A 23,001-nucleotide genomic window follows, 5' to 3' on the forward strand; every position below is an offset into this window, starting at 1 on the left:
AATCCTTCACTTCAATCTAAGTATATTCCATTTACTTATCAATATTTTTTACTTTGTTCTTTTAATTGTGTTCGACTCCCTTACCTCCTAAGTGCGACACTGAAGCCGCTAGACAAGTTCTATTTTACAAGATACACTTACGGGTCAACAGGAATAAGTTTGTGGGTGCGTTGGACCCGTTCACAGACACGCTTTGGACATTGGGGTGAGAGTGTCTCAAATATGCTTTTGCAAGCAGCCTTCTGGTAAAACCTTTTTAACAAAAATGCCGTAGTCCCTATACATTAATTTTCTATAAATTATCAAGCTATAAACAGAGACTTATCTTCATCTTATATCTAAAGAGGAACACAAAAAATTAAGTGATCAAGCATGAGAGATTATTGAAAATATAATTCACTTCATGCAACGCGAAGCGGAAGTAAATCAACCCATCATGGATCTGAAGAAAGTGTGCAATGGGAAAAAGGTTGTGCATGTTCAAAACATCGCAAAAGAAATTAAACAGATTCAAAATGGTGAACAAGGCAGCCTAGGAACGCCTAGCAAAAAAGCGTAAGATATCTGGTCAAAAAGTCGTCTGGATAACTTCGACAGATGGTTTTTTCTTCGATAAGTTAACAAGACTGAAATAATTATTCTATCCACTCTAAGACGTAGCCATCGAAAATTTGTCGTATACATCAATTACGGATAACCTCGTGAGAGCATAAGGCATAATCTAAAAAAATGGAATTCCAGTAGACCAAGAGGAACAATCGAAAGATTATTTAAGAAGCATTCAGAGTCACCGTGGAGGATATTGTCCGATAATGTTTATGAATGAAAATACGATAAAGCATGAAATGACAAAACAAACGAAGGCGTGCATCAGCCGATCTCGAAAGTCTGATAGTATTATACACTGAAAATGAAAAATGAACTGCATCCAATGCACACCTCACATCTAAATCGAAAAGCAAGACTGGATGACCTTTGAAAATTATTTAAAAATGATTGGAAAAAAAAATGATACCAAACATGCCACCTATTAGTAATAGGCAATGCTCGACACCATAACGTTAAAAGTGAGAAATGTCCTAATATGAGTTCAAGAAAGGAAGTCACGAAAGTAATGGTTAATTACTTACGGTCGAATTATTCGATTTAATTAAATTGTATAAAACTTACGTTATTGATAAATTCCTCAATAAGCAAACTCTGTGTCGCAGGCCAAAACGAGGGCTTTAGTTCGAGGATCGTTGAAAAACTGTGCGAATAACTATACTCGAGGAATACCCGAAATAAAACTTCTCTAAGTAATGTGTACCTTCTTTGTGATTATTTGTTTGTAAACTTAAATTGCAGTGTATTCAACTAAGTTAATTTTATTGTATTTATATACAAAAACATGATTTTATTGGACAAGATGCTATAGTTTTAAATGTTTAATTCTCTACACCTATTAATACGAGGGTTGGTAATGCACACATGATACGATCATACAATAGCAACAAAACAACTTACAGCACTGCGCGCGGTGGTATAACAAGCCTTCATCCGCCCTCTACCAGTGTACGAAGTTTTGTTAAAAGACCTTTACAGGTTCGCTGTTATCATTAAACCTTTGAAAATGTGAATCCTACCGATTTTTCGACTAAAAGCGGTTTATAGTGGTAGTACTGTTGATGAAATACGGTGAATCCATGGAGACTATACATCTAGTCTCCATGCATTAACCGATAAAAATAAACAGCGCCATCTGGAATGCTTTCAAGAACTGCTGGCGCGTTATTGTCGCGAAAGTAATGCTTTTCTTTTCAACATTGTCACAGGGGATGAGACATGGGTTTATCATTTTGACCCGGAAGAGAAGAGGGAGAGCATGGAATATTGGCACTCTACCGAAAAAATTCAAGCTCAAACCTCTGCCAAAAAAATCATGTTGACGGTTTTTAAGATGTGAAACGCGTTTACGTGATCAATTATCTAGACATGGGTCAACAGAATTCTGAGAAGTATATACAGATCTTCGCAGAATGGTATGTCGAATTCGACGCAGTACAGAACCCATAATCCTGCAACATGACAACGTTAGGTCGCACACCTCGCGCGCCACTGAGGAGTGTTGCGCAACCTGAAGTTCTTTCCTACTCTCCCGATTTGGCCCCGTGCGATTTTCACTTTTTCCCAGTGTTGAAACGCCACTTCAAGGGTAACCATTACGCCTCAGACGACGAGGTGCAGGAGGCAGTAAAATCTTGGATCAAAGAAAAGGATGAAAAATTTTTTGTTGACCGAATGAAAAAAAATTGTCAAATGTTGGGAGAAATGTATGTGTTAATGGGAACTATGTTGAAAAATAAATAAATCGTTTTGAAGCTAAATAATTGTACTTTCAATTTTTTTTGCCCCGTCCTGATATTTCCTCTCGTTCCCCTTCTACGGTCGTGTGTGCATTACTTTTCAACCAACCTTTGTACAATATTAACAATATGTGCAAAATAAATAACGTATGTCATAATTCAATATCTTTTGGTGTGTTGTGTTTATTTGGACATTTTGCCGCCGAGTCGGCCAAACAGCCTTTTCCTGTAGACCAGTGGTATTCACCAGGGGTACGCAAAGGGATATCTTAGGATAGGATGAACAAAATGAACTAGTTTAATCCAGAACATTTCTTATTTTCGCACTTACTAATATTCAACCATATACTAAAGATATGCGTGTTAATAAGCAAGCTCAAATTTTTCATTACCATGAACTAATCTAAGTCTGTACTCTAACTAATATTAAATTAAATTTACTCCAACCTTCTAAGATTTAAGATTGGGGTACTTAAGTAAATACAATTTTTTTCTTTCAGGCGGTCCGTGAAAGAAAAAGTTTTAATACCACTGTTGTAGACTATTCCTGGGATCCGCATCGCGTTCTCTCGCTCTTGCCGAATACCTTCTCACTCTGGTGTTTCCCAATCTAGTTCTGTTTGTCACCAATAAATTTATTCCTATTCGCCTGTACAACTGAAGATTTTATGTTCCACATTTATTACAAAGATACAATGTAATAAATACCCAAAAAATATTAGTAAAAGAAAATACAAAGAAAATTTTTTAATTATGTACTTTAATGAGATTTCTAAATTTGAAACTTATAGTTTCTACTAATTAAAATTATACATACAAAGCGTTTTGATTAAAATAAAGAATCACAGTATAAAACATAACAAAAGATCGATCACTGAATGAAAAAGTTACTTTGGCACCGACTTTGCTTTTTTTATCGTAGTCACAGAATATTGCAGAAAATGTTTATTTGACAATTGTGACGAAAGATTCATTCAGATCTTTAATCTATAATCTTATAAAAATATATCAATAATTTATATCAATTTGACTAAATCCATCTACACATGTATTAGTTAATCTTTCATATACACACACATATTACTAACATATCCATTTGTCAAATTCAATTTGTAACGTTGAGTAGAAGTAGGTGCGAAATGCCAATATAATATAATTACGCGATTTACTACCTATCTTTTTGAAGAAGTAGCAAGTGAACACATGAACTTATTAATATCTACACATTCCATATCAATACATTTTAACACTTAGTTACTAGGTAATTCTTCGAGGGTGACAGGATCCATATTGTCATCCATGCCATCATCCGATCTTTGTTCCTAAAAAAATGATCATCAGTGCAGGAAACAATAAATACAGCATATCTTACCATCAGTTTTTCGTCGTTTAATTTGTCTCTGTAATTTCGATCGAAGAAGTGGCACTATAATTATAAGAAAGGAATTTAAAAAATATATATATATACTTATAATTCTATATTTATTAGGTATAGTATAATATAATAATATTGGTAGAACAAACTGTCTCTTCAGGGTATCCCGTAATGCAAAGCAGGTACCTAGATAGAATACATAGTATTTACATTGAAGCTCCTGAAAATGTTTTTTTCAAATATTGGTTGTTTGTGAATGTGGGGTTTTAATTTTAATAGTTGTTCTTCCTGTCTGAGAACGACAATGATTTACAACATGATGACACAGAAAGCATTGGAAATTCAACAACATCCAAATAATATGAATCGTGGAGAAGGTTTTCAGATGAATAGAACCTGTTCTAAAGAACAAGAAATAGCATGCAGGGATAATTCATGATACACCACTGCGCAGACCTGAAAGCCTACGCAAAGGCACCGGTGATACCACAGATAAATGTCATACCACACCACCACCATTCTACTGCGTAGGCATGGAATCACGCGCAGCGGTATCCAGAATGTACCCGACGATATGCCCTCTACCCCACTCGATAGGACATAGACACCCGCATCGATATTGACGCCATCGGCAACATCAAAGAGAGCTCCCACCCCTATTACCACCACTAGATAGTGCAGTCTCCCGTGCGCGCGCACCGATGTTAACGCTATAAGACCGGTGACGAGGTCGCAACGCAAGCGGTCTCAGACAAATTACTTCAGCCTTTATAAGGCCACTTAAACAGAATTTTGCAATATTTATTGCAATATTTTACTAATAACCGACATTCAGCCTAGGCAGAGAGACCGTTGCCATTTATTTTACAGATACTAGTGCCGTGAAAGAGGGCACTATGTCGAGATCACCGACCCCCATGGAGAACATGAAGCATGCCTAGCACCCCCGGGTCGGTTGTAGAGAAGGCGACGAGCCGTGAGAGCGAGCTGGCAGCAGAGGTTGCCAGACTACGGCAAACCATTGATAACTTCAGAGACGAGCTGAAGCAACAGCGGAAGGCATTTGAGGCCCTCGAGAAGAGATCTCGAGAACAACATGTTGAGCTGTTAGCGCCCTCAAGTGGCAACATTCTCCGAAAGCCGTTAAGAGGCACCTTGTCGAGCGGCGAGGAGTCCAGTACGGCTAAAAAGAAACCAGCAAAAACGACGGAAGCACCCGTCACCGAATAATCCAAGCCGAGAAGACCGAGAGGATACCGCCTATCATCCTTCAAAAGAAGGAGCAATTGACGGAGGTCAGCAGGACCTGACGAACCGAAAAAACAACTACACTAGAGCCAGGTTAACAGGTGAAGGCATCCGCTCCTGTGCAGGGAGACCCGTCGCACGCAACTAAAGCTATGGTTTGTTAGAGCTGTAGGCAACGCAAAGCAGACAGTAAGTTGTGCGCGTCGGACTTACGTTGGAATCTAGAACACAAGTAGATGCGTAGCTGGTTTGTTAGACTCTGCTTAAGTAGACTCACGGTAGGCAGAAAATTATGTGCGTCGTCGGTCGAAATCAAATTCGATTGGATTTCAACGCAGTCTTCAGTTGAGCTCATAGCGTACAGTGCTAAAAAGCCTTTATTTTTAACTAATTTTAAAATGGCAATCAAGTTTTCACCAGAGGAAGATGAGAAATTAATCGATCTCGTACGAGAACATCCCCCATTGTATACCGTCAATTCCAAACGTCTGTTAGAAAACATTCGATCTTCACTTTTATTTTGAGGACGACAACTAATTAAATTTAAAAGATCTTTTTCATGTTCTTTCTCAATAAGTATTGTCAGCAAAAAATGTTCAGCCAGATTCTGCTAACCGCGTATGTCGTATGCGACGCACACTTCTAACTAACCAAAGCTTAACAAAACACCCCCCTTTAAAACCGATAAAGTTGAACGCTACAGATTCTGCTAACCGCGTATGTCGTCTGCGACGCACAGTTCTAACAAACCAAAGCTTAAGACGNAGCTGTTAGCGCCCTCAAGTGGCAACATTCTCCGAAAGCCGTTAAGAGGCACCTTGTCGAGCGGCGAGGAGTCCAGTACGGCTAAAAAGAAACCAGCAAAAACGACGGAAGCACCCGTCACCGAATAATCCAAGCCGAGAAGACCGAGAGGATACCGCCTATCATCCTTCAAAAGAAGGAGCAATTGACGGAGGTCAGCAGGACCTGACGAACCGAAAAAACAACTACACTAGAGCCAGGTTAACAGGTGAAGGCATCCGCTCCTGTGCAGGGAGACCCGTCGCACGCAACTAAAGCTATGGTTTGTTAGAGCTGTAGGCAACGCAAAGCAGACAGTAAGTTGTGCGCGTCGGACTTACGTTGGAATCTAGAACACAAGTAGATGCGTAGCTGGTTTGTTAGACTCTGCTTAAGTAGACTCACGGTAGGCAGAAAATTATGTGCGTCGTCGGTCGAAATCAAATTCGATTGGATTTCAACGCAGTCTTCAGTTGAGCTCATAGCGTACAGTGCTAAAAAGCCTTTATTTTTAACTAATTTTAAAATGGCAATCAAGTTTTCACCAGAGGAAGATGAGAAATTAATCGATCTCGTACGAGAACATCCCCCATTGTATACCGTCAATTCCAAACGTCTGTTAGAAAACATTCGATCTTCACTTTTATTTTGAGGACGACAACTAATTAAATTTAAAAGATCTTTTTCATGTTCTTTCTCAATAAGTATTGTCAGCAAAAAATGTTCAGCCAGATTCTGCTAACCGCGTATGTCGTATGCGACGCACACTTCTAACAAACCAAAGCTTAACAAAACACCCCCCTTTAAAACCGATAAAGTTGAACGCTACAGATTCTGCTAACCGCGTATGTCGTCTGCGACGCACAGTTCTAACAAACCAAAGCTTAAGACGCACCTAGCCCGGGTGCAAACCGTCGGGAATATCGCCCTCCGTTGCGCAACGGTGACCTCTTGGTTTTTCCGCAACAGCGATAGTCGCCGGGATCTGGGGTTCACGCCAGCCAACCCTGGAAGAGATCAAACAGCGCTCGAGAAAGTTTTCATACAAGTTTCCCATAACAACCCGTTGATCTGAAACGTGGTGGACTACTGACCCGACGAGGCTGCCGATAAATGCAGGCGGCTTAGACGTGAGGCGTGAGTCAAAATTTTTCTGTCTCTTTCAGGACTGCCAAGATCACGAACTGAAGATGACGATATACATAACATCTCCTCCTTACCTTCCTTATCCCACTTTCCCCTCCCATGCCACTTAGTACAGCACTTCCTAACCTACATAGCTGCACGACCTCATCCAAACCCAGCACCCAGAACGCAGACGTCATCAGTCGTCCGCGACACACACATGATACCCCCGTTTACTTAGACGAGCCGGTGGAGAAAGAAGAACGCCAGAAGAGAGGGCCCTTGCGAGTGGGGCCTAGCCAGTACAAGAGAAGACCCCACGAACTGAACAAACCCGACCGCGTTGGCGGTCCAGCATGACGGGGAAAGAGTCTACTTCTACGAGTCGTCCGGGCCTATAGCGATGAAGTGACTAAAGACCGATAATCCCGCTCGACCCCGCTCCACTCGAGGTCATATATCCAGCCAAGGATATTGACGCACGCAAGCGGCCTTGCTTGCAGCAAAGCATCTGCATAGTACCACTGAAGTTGCCAGCAGTGTAGATTGGCGAAACGTTTGGAACGTGTCAGAGAACCACCATTGTCTGAAGAGCGGTTTCGTTCATAGCGGCTTTAGAACAGAAATGAACATCGGAACAGTTCTACAGATTCTGCTAGCGGGTCCGCTTCCACAGAGCTTAGTCCAAGAACGAAGAGGACAAGTCAAATGCTACTAGCTAATTCTCAGGAAGTGCAATAAAATTATGCAACTGGCGGCGATCAGGTACATATGCCACGGCATAATAACCCGGAGCGTACTTTAAACAGTCTTTTTGCTATTTATATTATTAGTTCAAAAAACTATTTTCAGGAAACTCAACTCGAATCTATCTATCTTTTTCCTTATTTTGAGGAATTCTTGTTTTCAGATGAAGTTTGATCCATGCAATTTGGAACACCCTGCAAAGATAAGTAACTATTTTGTTAATCAACAACGAGTAAAGAAAATAATTATAATCAAGCCAGAGATTCTAAAATTTTTTAAAAAATTAAATAGAACAATTTCTGCCAACAGTTTTTAACAAATCTGAGATAGTAGGTACTCACCTTATATAAAATAAACACAAGTAGAGCTAGAAGAATAATACCAAGTATTCCAGCTGCTATGTAAATCCACAAAGGTACAGGTTTGCTCTTTGAAGTATAAATCATTGTCGCTGCATGTCCCTCCACTCTGTAGATATGCAATAAATGGCCTTATAAAATTCATGAAATTTATATAGAAAAACTTACCTATGGGTATTGTTAAAAATATAAGCAGATGATACAAATGTCAGGATGTCCTTCTTCGCCAGTTCGTTTCGAAAGTGTGCCGCTGTAAACAAATTGATTAAACAATATTAAATATCAACTTTAGGGTATTTTTCATACATCGCAATTGGGCAGATACTTTATGTGCAAACATTTTCCTTAGGCCTGGTCAATATAACTATTTAAGATTTTGTAAGGAAAATTGTATTTCTAGTGAGAATTAGTGGCAATTACATGCATCCGAAAGAAGACAGAATTTGATGTGTGATGTGTGATGTGCTGTTAAAATTTCATGACATTTGTACGAACGAATAGAAGTTGACTTATTGCGTCCGAAGTGGCAGTTTGTCTGTATCATCGGTACAAAAATGAGCATCGAACAAAAAGTTAATAATATTAAGTTTTGTTTTAAACTTGGTAAATATTCGGCCAGAATATCTCACAGAAGGAAGTTAGCGTTTGTGACTGATTTTTTTTACTAAAAAATGCATTTTAACTGTCAATCACTCCCCGTATTCGCCTTGACGAAGATTTAAGTGCAGTTTAAAAATCGAACTATAACTCGATTATTTATTTGATGAAAAAAAGAATTTCAAATTAGTATTCAGGGCACCACGTACTATTACTTCTAAAAAACTGACCTACACTACTGACTTATATCGATGGCGAAAGATAAATCACGAAATTTCATCATGTTTTTAGTAAATTTATATTTTAATTTCATTTAGACTGTAATTTTACTTAAAATTGCGTGTAGTGAGTGCAGTGCTCTGCGTGAACTTAGCATAAATCATTTACATACCTAACAATTCCGTTCTCGTTGTTATTTTTACATTATATTCTGCTATTTCTGTGGGCTTGTACAAATAGTCCCCAACGCAGAACAGAACCAGACATTCCACGTCTTCTTCGAAACAATCGATCACTATGGTTCTATTTAATGGTTCAGTCAACAGTGTTGTGACATTATATGTTTTCTCCATCTTAAACGTTCTATTTGTGGGGCTACATTGAACCTCGATTCCATTTAAAGACCCCTGAAATATAGATCATTTAGCAAGCTTCCTCTGACGTTCTTAATCAATTTACCTTTGCATCGATATCAAAAATATCTATTTCGTCTCTTTTCACAATAGGCAAGACGAGGAAGACATCTAACTTGATGGGTGATGGTCCAGCATTACCAATTCTAAAGTTATGGGAAACTTCAACATCCGTTTCTAAGTTTTCGTCGGTAAAATAAAAGTTGGTTGGGCTGGAACTTCTAAAGAGAAAAAAGTTATTTACTTTTCTTACCCTTTAAAATACCACTTATTTATATATCGAGGATGTTAATATGCGTTTATAACCTATAGCCTGATAACATCGGGTGTCCCAAAATCTATGCAAAATTTGAATTTTACGCCAAGTGTTGCAACCAAAAAAAAAAAAGACAACGCGATAGCTGATAGTTCATGGTTATTAAAAATGGAGCGCTACACGAAAGAACAACGCGTTTTAATTGTTGAGCAATATTTTTTAAATAATGATGGTTTGGCAGCAACAGTTTGCAATTTTCGAATAAAATATGGTCGGAATAGTGATTAGACTTCATCAACGGTGAAGAGATTAATTGAAAAATTCAGGGAGAGTGGACCAATTAGTGATCTTAAACACTCTGGCCGGCCTTCAACACAAAACATCAAAGCAGTTCGTGAGACTGTCGCTGGGAGTCCAGGAACATCAACTCGAAACCGTGGTAAAAAATTGGACATTTCGAGAAGCTTTCTATAGCGTATTCTCACGAAATATTTGTATCTTCATGTTTACAAAGTTCAATTAACTCAAGAACTAAAGGCTATTGACCACCGAGAGCGAAGAGATTTCGTTGAATGGATTATGGAACAAGTTGATGCTGTTTTTTCCAACAAAATCATCTTCAGCGATTTTTCAGCTTGATGGTTTTGTTAATCGACAAAATTGTCGCGTTTAAGATTTAGAAAATCCAAGAGTGACTGTTGAGAAACAAATGCATCCACGTGTAACTGTTTGGTGCGGTAATCCAGTTTTTTGTACCTAAATTGCAAGATATGAATGTAGGCGACATGTGGTTTTAACAAGACGGTGCCACATGCCATACCGCCTGAGAAACAACTCAATTACTGTATGCGTCATTTCCTGTTCGTGTAATTTCCCGTTTCGGTGATCAGAATTTCCCGCCCAGATCATGAGATTTAACGCCATTGGACTTTTTTGTTTTGGAATTTTTTTAATGTTTATGCCAACAAGCCCACGACCACCCACGCATTGAAGGAGGAAATAGAGCGCTGCGCGCTGTATCAATGAAATTCAGTCGCATTTATACAAAACTGTCACGGAATATTTCAACAAATGAGTGCATATGAGCCAGTAAAATCATGGAGGCCATTTGTCCGATCCGCTATTCCACACATAACCCTATACTGCATACTTTATGAATGAATAAAAAAATTCACAATTTTTAATGAAATACCTAGTTTTCCATCAAAATTATTTCTTGCGTGAATTTTGAGACAACCTTTATATGACTTCATTTGATGACAATTTTAGGCACCTTTGCGAAACATATTTGAATTCGCTCAGTGCCTTTAAAGTAAAGTAAAAGTGTAAGAATTAATAATAAAAAATTGAAATAAAAAAACAATTCTTGCGGTTGCTTCAGCAAGAGACAACCCATCTCGGCAAACAGCTGTACTTTGGGACCAGATTACATAATTAATTCTTCAGCCCAAAGTGTACACTATTACGTAATCAACCTATCAACCCAGGTTTACAGATACTAAAAGATTTTTCACTTCAGTAATTTTACAAAAATGCATACAGGGTGTAAAAAAAGTATAACTGCCATAACTTCAGCATGAGATAGAGTAATCATAAATGAATAAAAAAGTTGTATATTACAGAAGCGTAAGATTAACAGTTTTCAAAATACAGTATTAATATTGGAGAATTTCATCACAACGTGACAACAGCGCTACATAGCTGATGCACATCACGTGTGCACGTGGGTGACTTGTCCTACGGAATAAATGTAAACAACTATTATTGTGAAACATTTAGTAAATTTCAAGACAATTGTTTTCCAGTTCTTAAATAAATAAAATAAAATGTATCGATTTTGTAGTAGGTACGAAGATAGTGTTGTGCTTAAATTTGAGCTCGAATTTTAGTAGTTATGAATCTCCTAAAACAGGAACTTAACTTTTAATCAAAGTATGATTTGAAAAATATGTAATTAAGTACCCAAAGATTCACGTCGTCCAAATATTCATACGTATTAAAAATAATTTAGGGACTTACCAAAAAAAATTAAGTAATTTTTAAACGCACAAGTATAAAACAAACTACAACATACTCATATGCTCAAAATATCCACCACCATTTTCGATGCACGCACGACACCTTCGAAACCAATTTTCGCGCACTCGCTGGAAAACACTTCAAGAAAAGGAAATAGTGGTACGCAAAAAACACAACGGTCGAATTCCAGATACCAACACCAACCGAATTGCCTATTGCTGGACAGCTTAGGACTTCGTGTTAACCGCCGCGCGGTTGTCGCATTGCTCGATATGAACTTTATAGAATTTTAAATTTATTACAAGTTGGAGATTTTGATAATTTTTTTCTCGGAAATGGTTAAGTTTAGGACCCATATCACATAAGGTTTTTTGATTTATTTTAATGTATTCTACCGTCTGTTAAAATTAAGTCAGTCAAACTTCTAACACCCTGTCTACTATAAATAAAAATAACCAATTGAATATTTGAATTTCTTCAGTAGAACAAGTTACCTTTGTTCTTAGAGAAATTCCAACAATCAGTCGCATACGCATTCCGATATAATGCTTACATAAGGTTCAGAATTCATTGTTTCGATTCAAATTCGATTGCGTCTTACTGTTGGGAATTGATTCTAATTGTTACCAAGCAATAAATATGAACAGTTTAGTGTTACACTTAAGGAATCGGGAAACACGATCATAAACTATATTTTAACGACCATCTTTGGAAATACGTATTATTCTTGGTCGTAAACAGATATAAATTTAGTCAGGTAAAGAGCATACCCCTGAATGTAAGGAGAATTTCTTGATATAATGTCCAACTCTAGCTCACTCTTGCTCGCATCGGCCGGCACATTCACCCCTAAGCATTTCAGCTCAAAATTGTATTTGACTCGATCTAGGCTAGGTTTAGTTAATTTTATATCAAATTTTAGTTGAATCTGAAACATAAGTTTAGTGAATTATAAAAAAACAATTAAAGATGTACATGATGCTAGGTAATTTGCACAAGTTACTAAAATCCTGTACTAAAGACGGGTATTTAAGTAGTAAAGTCCAGCACTCATTTTAATGAACAAAAAGGTTATGTACGATGTCAATAAATTAAACTAGTTACTAAAATATAGTGCTGGATTTTAATACTAGGACGGAGTCATCTCCGTTAAAGGGCGCGCTTTCAAAAGAAGCGTACTTCACAACATAATAACTTTTATTTCATGCGTATCATTCGCGGTTTAATTCTGTTCCTGTTCTATGTTGTTTTGGATTAATTTAAGGGTCTAGCATTCAGCTGATAAAGTGACTGAATAAGAAAAAAAGTACGTTGTTTAGAATGTTTTGGAATATATTATCTTTAATAATACCTGTTTTAACTTTCCTAAAAACCTGTGCACTCTTATGAGCACGTCGTGACTACATGCAATTGTTTACTTCATTTGAGTATATAGTGACAGTACTGTACAGGGAGATTCACTATATTTTGACCCCCCCTTTAACTTTTTTGTTTTAAGAGTTATAAAAAATGTGAAATATAAAAGTTGCACGAGATTTATGAATTTTTTGAAAATGATGGTAGAAAAACAAATGAAGTCCTAACAAAATGGCCGCGGATGTTCACTTTGTTAAGTTAAATGGAACACCCTGTATATGTTTACATATTTGGATAGAACGTTTTCTGTCGAGTATAGTATATGTCCGATATGTCAAAATATATTATAATATATTTTGACATATCGGACATTGATATGGTCCAAAATGCGTATAAGTATTTTAACTAAATCCCTCTCGTTAAGCCGTGAGATGCCTAATTACTAATGGACAATGTTATATGGTAGGCCGTGACAGTGACAGGTAATGTCATGACAACATTGTTATTGTTTGACAGTTTGTATTATTATTTAATTAAAATGGGTTACACAGAAGTAGAAAATTGAAATATTATAGGAATTAAAATAAAGCAAAGTTCTTCTCCATAGTCTATTTTAATTCTAAATAATTTTCTGCTTCTGTGTAACCTTTTTACCGTATCAATGTCCGATCTGTCAAAATATATTATAACTAAATCTGTAAATCCTTACGTAATTGGAAAAAAGGCAGAAATACCTGAGAGGTCTAACAATTACAATATGTCTTATTTTCTTAAAAAAAAAAACCTTCTTTTCGTGTTTTAATAGTATCTCGCTTATTGTTAGAGAGGGACCCAACAAACCCTACATGACAAAACTCGATAGGGAACGTTCTATCCAAATATGTAAAAATATACAGGGTATTCCATTTAACTTAACAAAGTTAACATCCGCGGCCATTTTGTTTGGACTTCATTTGTTTTTCTAAAATCATTTTCAAAAAATTCATAAAAAATCGTGCAACTTTTATATTTAACATTTTTTAAAAACCCTAAAAAAAAAAAAGTAAAAGGGGGGTCAAAATATAGTGAATCACCCTGTACAGGGTGTTCATTTTTTATTTATTTTTATTAATTAGTACCTATTTCAAAGAGTTTGCTCGCCTAAACACTTAAAATTTACAGTTAAAAAAGTTGCCAAATTGCAATAAGGTAAATCTCAGTAAATATCATACAAATTCTATATTGTATACTGATACATTTACTACTCTATATTATTATGCTTTATGCGACTGCATAAAATACGTTCACCAACAAATTTTGAGGTTTATAGGCTCTCAGTATCAAGGGAGCATCAAGATGCCTCGGGACTATAGCCTGGACTCACCTGCACGCGTGATCATGGATCCGTTGTCACCCACATGACCATCAACATCCTGTGTATCAGTGAAGCGACTTGACCCTCCATCAAGGTCGAAACGGATTGGATGTTGATGGTCGCGTGGTTACAACGGATCCGTGATCATAATGCATATGGATCCAGGCTTAGACCTGACAATTTAGGAAAATTTCAGGTAAGCAAAGTAATAACTATTTTTCACCGTTTTTGATACGTTCTCAAATCTGTTTGAAAAAGGACAAATATATGTGCTATTTTCCAAATTGCAATCCCTAGTATTTCTCAGTTCCAGTACGTTCGAAAAATTCATGTGCAGCTCACAAGCATATCCAGGCTCGCCAACGTTTTCAGCAGAAACGTTAACAGTTAGCTCTTTATTCAGTCCAAGTATTATATGTGGCCTGAAAATAAATATTCCTGGGTTAATCATTTCACTATCTTATTCACAAATCCATAATTAGTTCTTTTTTTGTAATAAATCACTTACAAATTACTTATGGTTTCTAAAAGAATTTGTGTTTGGCAGATGTTGTCACTCCCGCATCCATGAGAAAATGGGATAGACTTTTCTATTTTATTTTCTCCTTTGCCAATTATGCCTTTTTGGAAAATTTCCGATTTAAGCGTCAACTTGAACGGTGTTATGTCTAATGGCGATTTCTAAAACATAGGAATACATATACTAAGTACAAGAGCAATACAAATAAGTTTGCGTTTCTAACCCAAGCAGATCTCGAGATTAAGAAAGAACACATTCGACTAGAAGGCGTAGGCGTGGCCTTTTTCTTGTCGTGTCCATTGCGCATTGTGGGCGAAGCTACCTCAGACGCAAACTTATTTGTGACAGTCTGTAGCTTTAGTATCTTGAAATTTTCAAATTATTTTCTCTTTGTGTTTCATGTTTGTATGTGTATGGTTGAAACAATAAAATGCCATAATGGTTTGTTACAATCCCTTCAATCGAGCAAAAGTAATACTCATTTCGACAATTAATACATTCATATCGCAGTGTTGCACAAATAGTAGCTAGGTATACAGGCTTACGGTGACAGCCCATTAGAATATTTCAAAGACTACTTCAATTTCAATTTTGAAAATTTAGGCTTCGGAGTTTTCGGTGGTGCTGTTTTTAAATTAAATAATGCTTTCCGGTTATAACGGAAGTCACCATCTACTTGCTTATTTCAAATGAAACACTCTGTATATTTTTGCATATTTGGATTCTATGCGTAATTTTTGAGGGATTTTTATCAAGCTTCCCTATATTTCGAGATTTTTCGATAGCCTAATTCAAAAATGCCAATTTTTTACATCGAGCAAGCTGAAGTATTGTTATTTGAAAGAGATATATGGGGTTGCGTAGCCTTTGTTACAGTTAATTTAAAAACTGTCTAATTTTATACAGGGTGATGAAAATTTATTGTCGAATCTGCTTAACTTTGAACCGCCAAAACTTGTTCTTCTAAATGGTTGGCTTTTAAATTATTTTTCTGTTATTAACGGTTTTTGTGATAAGTAATTAAAATGATCCAATCTCATGCGATGGCTGTGAAATTGTCAGCAAACTTAAAAACAAAACAACTAATATGCCATAAGTCATGTCATTTCTTACATAAAGTATGAATGGTGTTTAAAAGAATTACCTTGATTATGTAGAGATCAAACGCGACAATAACCATTATACTGTGAGCGGCAAAAGTATGGAACATATTTATTTAAAAATAAGATGTTCGTTATTTGAAAAATCGCTCGGACCCGCCGAATTGTATTTTTAGTTGCGCAGTTTTCATTTATACAGAGTGGCCCAAAAAAAGTTGTGATCTAGGCCAACTTTTTTAAATGGAAACCCCACTTTTTTGTATTTTTATTCAATTCTCTATGGAATTCTGATCATTTTTTATGTAACATAACCTATACCTATCTTTAACCGTTTTCGAGATAATGGCGTCTGAATATAGAATATGGAAAATTTTTAAAAATTACTCTCGATATGTAAGGACTTTAATGTCAAAGTCAGTGGAAACTGGTGTACCTTCTGCTAAATACATTATGTGTTTTTCAAATATTTAAGCACAGCTAATGAATTTAATTGTTAATTTTAATTTGTTTGGTACAAACTGACAAAGCCAGAACACAGCAAGAATAATGTGAAATATTTAATAACAAATATCCAAATCATACAATCATTCCAAGCTACTGTAGGAAAAATTTGCAAAAAATTCAAACAAACAGAGTTAAATTAAATGTTCAAATTGCCATCCATTGGTTTCTTGACAATACCCAAGCCTATGTACAAACTCATCTTGAACATTATTTAGTACATTTCTGTCAATATTCCTAATTTCCTGCCTGATTCATGTCTTTAAGTCCTCGATGTTTTGCGGTGGATTTACATAAAGTTTGGATTTTAAATAATCCCATAAGAAGTAATCCAAAGGAGTGAGATCGGGTGATCTGGGAGGCCACTCTGTTGGTCCCCGTCTTCCAATGCAACGCCCAGGAAAACATTCGTCTAAATAACCTCGGACTTGCCAAGCAAAATGAGGTGGTGCGCCATTCTGTTGAAAATACAAGGTATCGCTTGGCAATTAGATCAAACGGAAAGAAGGCCAAATATCTTTCTCCCATGAGGTTTTCTTCGAAGAAAAAAGGGCCCAGAAACTGATCATTAATAATGCCTGCCCACATATTCAATTTCTGTGGATACTGAGTATGTGCCTCATCCAATGAGGATTGTTTTGACTCCAATACCTGCAGTTTTGGCGGTTAACAATGCCATTCAAACAGAAAGTTGCCTCGTCTGAGAAAAAGATTTGCCGATGAAACTGTGGGTTGCGGTCGGATAATGTTGAAATGGTTTCACAAAATTGGATGCGGCGATCAGGATCATCTTCGTTGAGTTCTTATACTAAATGAATTTTGTGCGGGTGATATTTCTCTTTCTTCAAAATACGCAAAACTGATCTTTGGAAAATTGCATTTCCCCAAGCAATATCTCTGCTCGAGGTATAAGGATTTTCTTGCAACTGCAATAAGATATTTAATGACCTCGTCTATTTTCATATGTCCTGTTTTGGGGATATCTTTTATCTGACCAAAATCTCGAAATTTCTTGGCAATTTTGCTTACAGTGGCTTGTTTGATTGGATGATCTGGATACTTATTATTGAATATATCACACACTTCTTGTTGTGTTCTGGCTTTGTCACCGTGTCCCAAATAAATTAGAATTTCTATCCGCTGCGTTTCTGTTAGATGCGGCATCTAGTTAAGTAATTGCACTCTCCTAAATAATAAAAAAATAGTAGTAGTGAACAAGGTACATCAGTTTCAACTGACTTTAACGTTACCTATTTAATATTTAGTTGCTTGACGACGGCTACAATGCGTGTTTTCTGGAGTTTTTTAAGTTATTTATTCTTCACAAAAAAATATGAAACGGTGCTAAAAATTTGCAAAATAACCTGGCTCGTAATTTAAATAGTGACATTTAACAAAATCATATTTTATACAATAAAATTATGCGTTTTTAATTAAATTATACCTAAACACCTCACTTATATTTTTTACATTCAAGTCATTGCGTCCTAATGATCAAAATAAATCACCGGACCACTTATTTCTTATGGATTTTTCTGATTTGAAGCAACTTTCTGTGAACCACACAAATCTAAGATGGAAAAGTAAACGTGATTTTATTTTAAAACCAGCATGGTAAATCTCAGGGTAATTTTTGAAAATTTTCCATATTCTATATTCAGACGCCATTATCTCGAAAACGGTTAAAGATAGGTATAGGTTATGATACATAAAAAATGATCAGAATTCTATGGAGAATAGAATAAAAATACAAAATAGTGGAGTTTCCATTTAAAAAAGTTAGCCTTGATTTAATAACTTTTTTTTAGCCATCCTATATAAAAGAAAATTGCCTCAGAAAATACGCAACTAAAAATATAATTCGACGGATACGAGCGACTTTTCAAATAACGAACATCTGATTTTTAAATAAATATATTCCATACTTTTGCCGCTCACGGTATGTACCTAATGTGTCAAAGAAGCGTTATCTGCTTTTATAAATGTAATTTTCCTTATTTCTCTCTATGTATGTTTTGAACAAAAAAATGAATGACGTGAGATGTTTATGCTCCAACGGCTCTGGAAATGTGGTAATTATTAGAAAAAACAAGTCGTTGCATTTCAATGACAATATACGCCTTCATTTCGTCAGTCTCGTTAGTGACGTCACAACATGCGCGTAAGTACACCATACCATATTCACACCACGATTTATACAGGGTGTTTCGCATAAGAACAGACACAGAGCATGACCATGTAGGTTAACCCAAAATATGATGATTTAACGCAACTTACTATACTAACTTGCACCCCTGAGACGTTATAGGCCTTGAAAGTAGGGTTTCAAATTTTAAAAAAAAATCAATATCTTAGTTATATTTGAACTTAAAAAAAACAAATTTGGTACAAGGTGTGAATGTACCAAGAGCATCAATCGAAGATAAGTAGAGTCCAATTGAAGCATTTTAAAGGGTTGGTGTGTTTTGAAATTCACCGCGAAGTTTTCATTTAGCGAACAAGTTGACATTAGTGTTACAATACGGAGAAGATTTCCAAATTCTATAATCCTCCATAGAGAAACATTTTCCAATGTTGAAAGACGGGCTCGAGAAGCAGGCAAGTTTTTCAGTAACACTCGAATACGTATTATTGCAATCAGGGGACAAGACGAAGAACTTATTTTGAACACAATTGAAGATGATCCACATATTAGTACTAGAATTCTATCTCGACAAACTGGTGTATCGCAAACTTCTGTGCACCGAATGTTCAGACGTAATCTACTACACCCATATCAAATCCAAAAAGTGCAAGAATTGTTACCGAATGATTTGGTTAAACGAGTGAATTTCTGTCAGTAGGTATATTTTACATCAAGGCATTAATTTTCAAAAGAAAATTCTCTTTACTGATGAAAGATTGTTTCACCCCTAAAGGTATTACAAATTTACACAACTATCATGATTATTCCGATGTAAACCCTCATCCAGTAATTCATCGACATTTCCAACGTGAGTTTAAAATAAATGTTTGGATCGGTGTTATTGATCAGTATTTAATTGGTTTAGTTATTTTACCGAATCGACTAAATGGCGAAACTTATTTAGAATTTCAAAAACAGTCTCCCGGATCTACTTGACGAGGTACCACTACAACTCAAGACTGGAACATTGGTTTATAATAGTCATTGGAGCTTTTCACCTCCAAATTCTTTGAAACTGAACCGATCGACTTGAAAGAATTTGGCAGATAGTTACAGAAAAGGTCAATGGACATTAGTGACATAGCGCCGATTGACGCTTCCACCGTGTTGGGGGTTGACCCTTCTCGGGGGTGGATTTTTTTTCAAAAATTACGCTGGAAATCGATAGAGAATCAAATTTTGGGCAAAAAATATTCAAAGAATTTCTTCGAGAAATCAATAGTTATTCACGATGGAAAACTTGAATTTTGAGTGAATAAAAACACTTTTTCAAAGAATTTTTTGCGAATAACTCAGAAACTACGCATTTTATTAAAACAAGTGTAATGAACAAAATGTAGCTTACAAATAAACAAAGAAAATCGTTTTTTAAAAAGTGTTGTACGTCCTATACGAAGCGAAATATGGTTAGTGGAAGGAGACTAGTTTTGGGGGGAATATTCGAATCGATGTATTCAACGTCACATAACGGAAAAAGGATTAATTTTACGTGTATAACGCTCCGGGAGTTTTTTGTAGTACTCAAAAAGACCTTTGAAATGAGCACTTATGAAAGTTAATTAGAGCAAAATTGAAGGAGTTATCGTAAAAACAGATGGGTTGCTCATATTTTTTAAGGAAAAATGAGCAGTAAACGCTGTACCATTTCCATCAGAATTAAAATTAATGGTAGACCCTTTACAATTAGTTTTGTTTTAGTGTTTTTCATACGATCCTGAAGTTAGACCGGTTTAGAATGCGTATTTTTTTAATAATGTACGGTAAAAGTTGAAAACGTATTTTTCATTATTCAAAAAAAATTGCCTTATTTATATAATAACTCTGAAACTATGAAAGATACGTAAAAAATGATAGACAACAAAAATGTAGCTTTTTTTTCAACAAATATTTTGCTTTTTTTTATTCCTATAGCATAAAAAATAAAGGAGATATCGCCGCTTGAAGTATCCATTTTAGTGAAAAAACGACCTGTCTCGAGCCCTTCGATCCTTTCCCTTTAAAAAACGAAGGACTTAAAAGGTTTTATATGCAAACGATCTTACAGCTCTTGAAATTATCTTTAAAATGCTTTTTTGTAGGATACTATAGCTTCAAAATTAACCGAGTTATGGTAAAAAAACCAATGACATTTTTTCGGAGCAAAATAGGCTTTCTCATTTTTATATATTATATATTATATTATACAAATAAAATAAGTAAAAAAATTTAGTGTGATTATTTATTTGCAGCGTAGCAATTTTTTTTATGATTGATTATATTTAAAAATCGATTATAATAAAAATATTTTACATTAATATTGGTAAAAGGGTAGTTTATAAGAGTTGAAAATGGCAAAAGTACAATATTCTTTCATAAACAATATAAGGGAATTTTTATATTAAATTATTGCACAATTATAGCATTCCAAGATTTAAAACGTAATTTGTTATAATTTTTTTAGCACTGGGGTGATTCTATTGTTTGTTTGTCTATTAAATTATTATTATTCCAACTTTTTTTCTGATCAAGTTTGACGTTTTTGAATTTACGATAATTTTAAATAACACAGCTATAGAGCCTTCATAAATGTTTACAAGCCACGTGACCGCCGAGCTTAGGCAACCCAACATTGCACAATTAATGAAAATTCCCTAGATATTGGCGTCACCAATNTTTTTTCTGATCAAGTTTGACGTTTTTGAATTTACGATAATTTTAAATAACACAGCTATAGAGCCTTCATAAATGTTTACAAGCCACGTGACCGCCGAGCTTAGGCAACCCAACATTGCACAATTAATGAAAATTCCCTAGATATTGGCGTCACCAATATTAATGAAATTTTCATTTTCAAGGCCTATAACTTATCAGGGGTGCAGCTTAGTATAAAGGTAAGTTGCGTTGCCATATTTTGGGTTCCCCTAAATGCCTCGTCTGCTCTATGTCGTTTCTTATGTGAAATACCCTGTATACTATTATAGTTACCGATGTGATGTCCACTTAGTATTTAATCTAACTAACTACTTACCTGCACCGTAACAATAAGAAACTTGCAAAAAGTTTTGGATATCTCTGCATTAAAATTATAAGTAAAATGTGATTTGCCAGGCACCCTATAATCAAGTTGTAACTCGATTCCAAACTGGAGCGTCTTCAAGTTCTTTGTGGGACTCCTTTGAGTGTAATATACGCAAAACGTAACGTTCATGTCGCTGCTGGATATCGATGTCACATTGGGCTCTAAGGTTAGTCTGTAATCTACTACACTGAGTGTTCTTATTAAAAATACACGATTGCTTTTGTAAGCTCCAATAGCGATATCTGAAACAGATACAAAGAAAATGAACATAACCTTTGTTAGCAATATTATGACATAACATCAATTCAAGTTATGCGTTCAATATATCTCAACAGGTTAGGATTGAAACTCTAGATTCTGAGATTTCGTGTAAACAGAATATGAATGTATAGGGTGGTTGATTTTCGAGAGTTTTATAGGGTACAGCCAAAAAGGTGATAGATACAAAAAGTATAATATCGACGTCCGGTCTTCTTTTTTTTTTTTATTTTACTTCGCTGGTATCATAAAATCTTTTTAAGAGCTACATTATCGTGTCATCCATATTATAATAGTTAACAAAGTGTTAGTAGGCACTGAATTTGTAGGTTGACTGTAATTTCAGTATGATTTTTAACTTATTGTACTTGACAGTTCTTATTGAGTGTTTACGACGATGAGATATACCACCTGTTACTTAATTTTTCAATATGGACACACATACGACGAATTAGAATTATTTACAACGTGCCTAATTTTATTTAAAAAAATTAGAAAAAACAGTCAAATACACGCAATGATAGCATTATTATTGACCATCAACCTGTTATTAATTAATTACAATAGATTGAATGGCGAAGTTTGTTTAGAATTTTTGCAAAACACTTTACCGGAGTTATTGGAAAGTGTGTCGTTATTGCTGAGAGCTAACACATGATTTATGCATGATGGAGCTCTACCACATTTCACTGTCAACGTCCGGCAGTATCTGAACCAAAGTTTTCCTCGTCGATGGATCGGTAGAGGGGATAATGTTCCTGTTAACTGGCCTGTTCATTCACCAGACTTAATACCTTACGACTATTATCGTTGTTATTTCAACATTTTTTATTGTATTTGATTGTTTTTACTAATTATCTCAATAAAATTAGGCATGTTGTAAATAATTCGTCGTATGTGTGTGTGTATCCATATCGAAGTAACGTGGTATATCTTATAGTAATAAACACTCATTAAGAACTGGCAGGTACAATGACTTAAAGATCAAACTAAAATTACAGTCAACCTTCAAAATCAGTGCCTACTAGCACTGTTAAGTATTGTAATATAGGTGGCAAGATAATGTAGACATTTGAAAAATATTTTTTTGTACCCAAACCGCTCATTTAATCACAATTCTACAAGAGGCCCAAAAACAAAATGGTATCACCTATCAAATAAAAAATAGTTGTTATTATTGCCC

The 23,001-nt window shown here is 35.6% G+C and overlaps 1 protein-coding gene across 1 annotated transcript in view; it reads right to left on the reverse strand.

Annotated features, from left to right (window-relative positions):
• Nucleotides 1-3,087: 3,087 nt before the first annotated feature.
• LOC108906210 (integrin alpha-5-like) overlaps nt 3,088-23,001 on the reverse strand; it is a 51,153-nt gene continuing 31,239 nt past the window's right edge. Inside the window, exons 12-21 of the mRNA XM_023454817.1 lie at nt 21,510-21,802; nt 14,705-14,877; nt 14,420-14,618; nt 12,257-12,414; nt 9,258-9,432; nt 8,971-9,205; nt 8,151-8,232; nt 7,965-8,091; nt 3,718-3,771; nt 3,088-3,667 (exon numbers count right to left, since the gene is read on the reverse strand). Of these exons, the coding sequence (XP_023310585.1) occupies nt 3,596-3,667; nt 3,718-3,771; nt 7,965-8,091; nt 8,151-8,232; nt 8,971-9,205; nt 9,258-9,432; nt 12,257-12,414; nt 14,420-14,618; nt 14,705-14,877; nt 21,510-21,802 (1,568 nt within the window). The 3' untranslated portion in view covers nt 3,088-3,595. The remainder of the gene's footprint in view (nt 3,668-3,717; nt 3,772-7,964; nt 8,092-8,150; nt 8,233-8,970; nt 9,206-9,257; nt 9,433-12,256; nt 12,415-14,419; nt 14,619-14,704; nt 14,878-21,509; nt 21,803-23,001) is intronic.

The sequence above is a fragment of the Anoplophora glabripennis genome, unplaced genomic scaffold (genome assembly GCF_000390285.2).
Source record: "Anoplophora glabripennis isolate ALB-LARVAE unplaced genomic scaffold, Agla_2.0 scaffold390, whole genome shotgun sequence".
NCBI classification, from domain to species: domain Eukaryota; kingdom Metazoa; phylum Arthropoda; class Insecta; order Coleoptera; family Cerambycidae; genus Anoplophora; species Anoplophora glabripennis.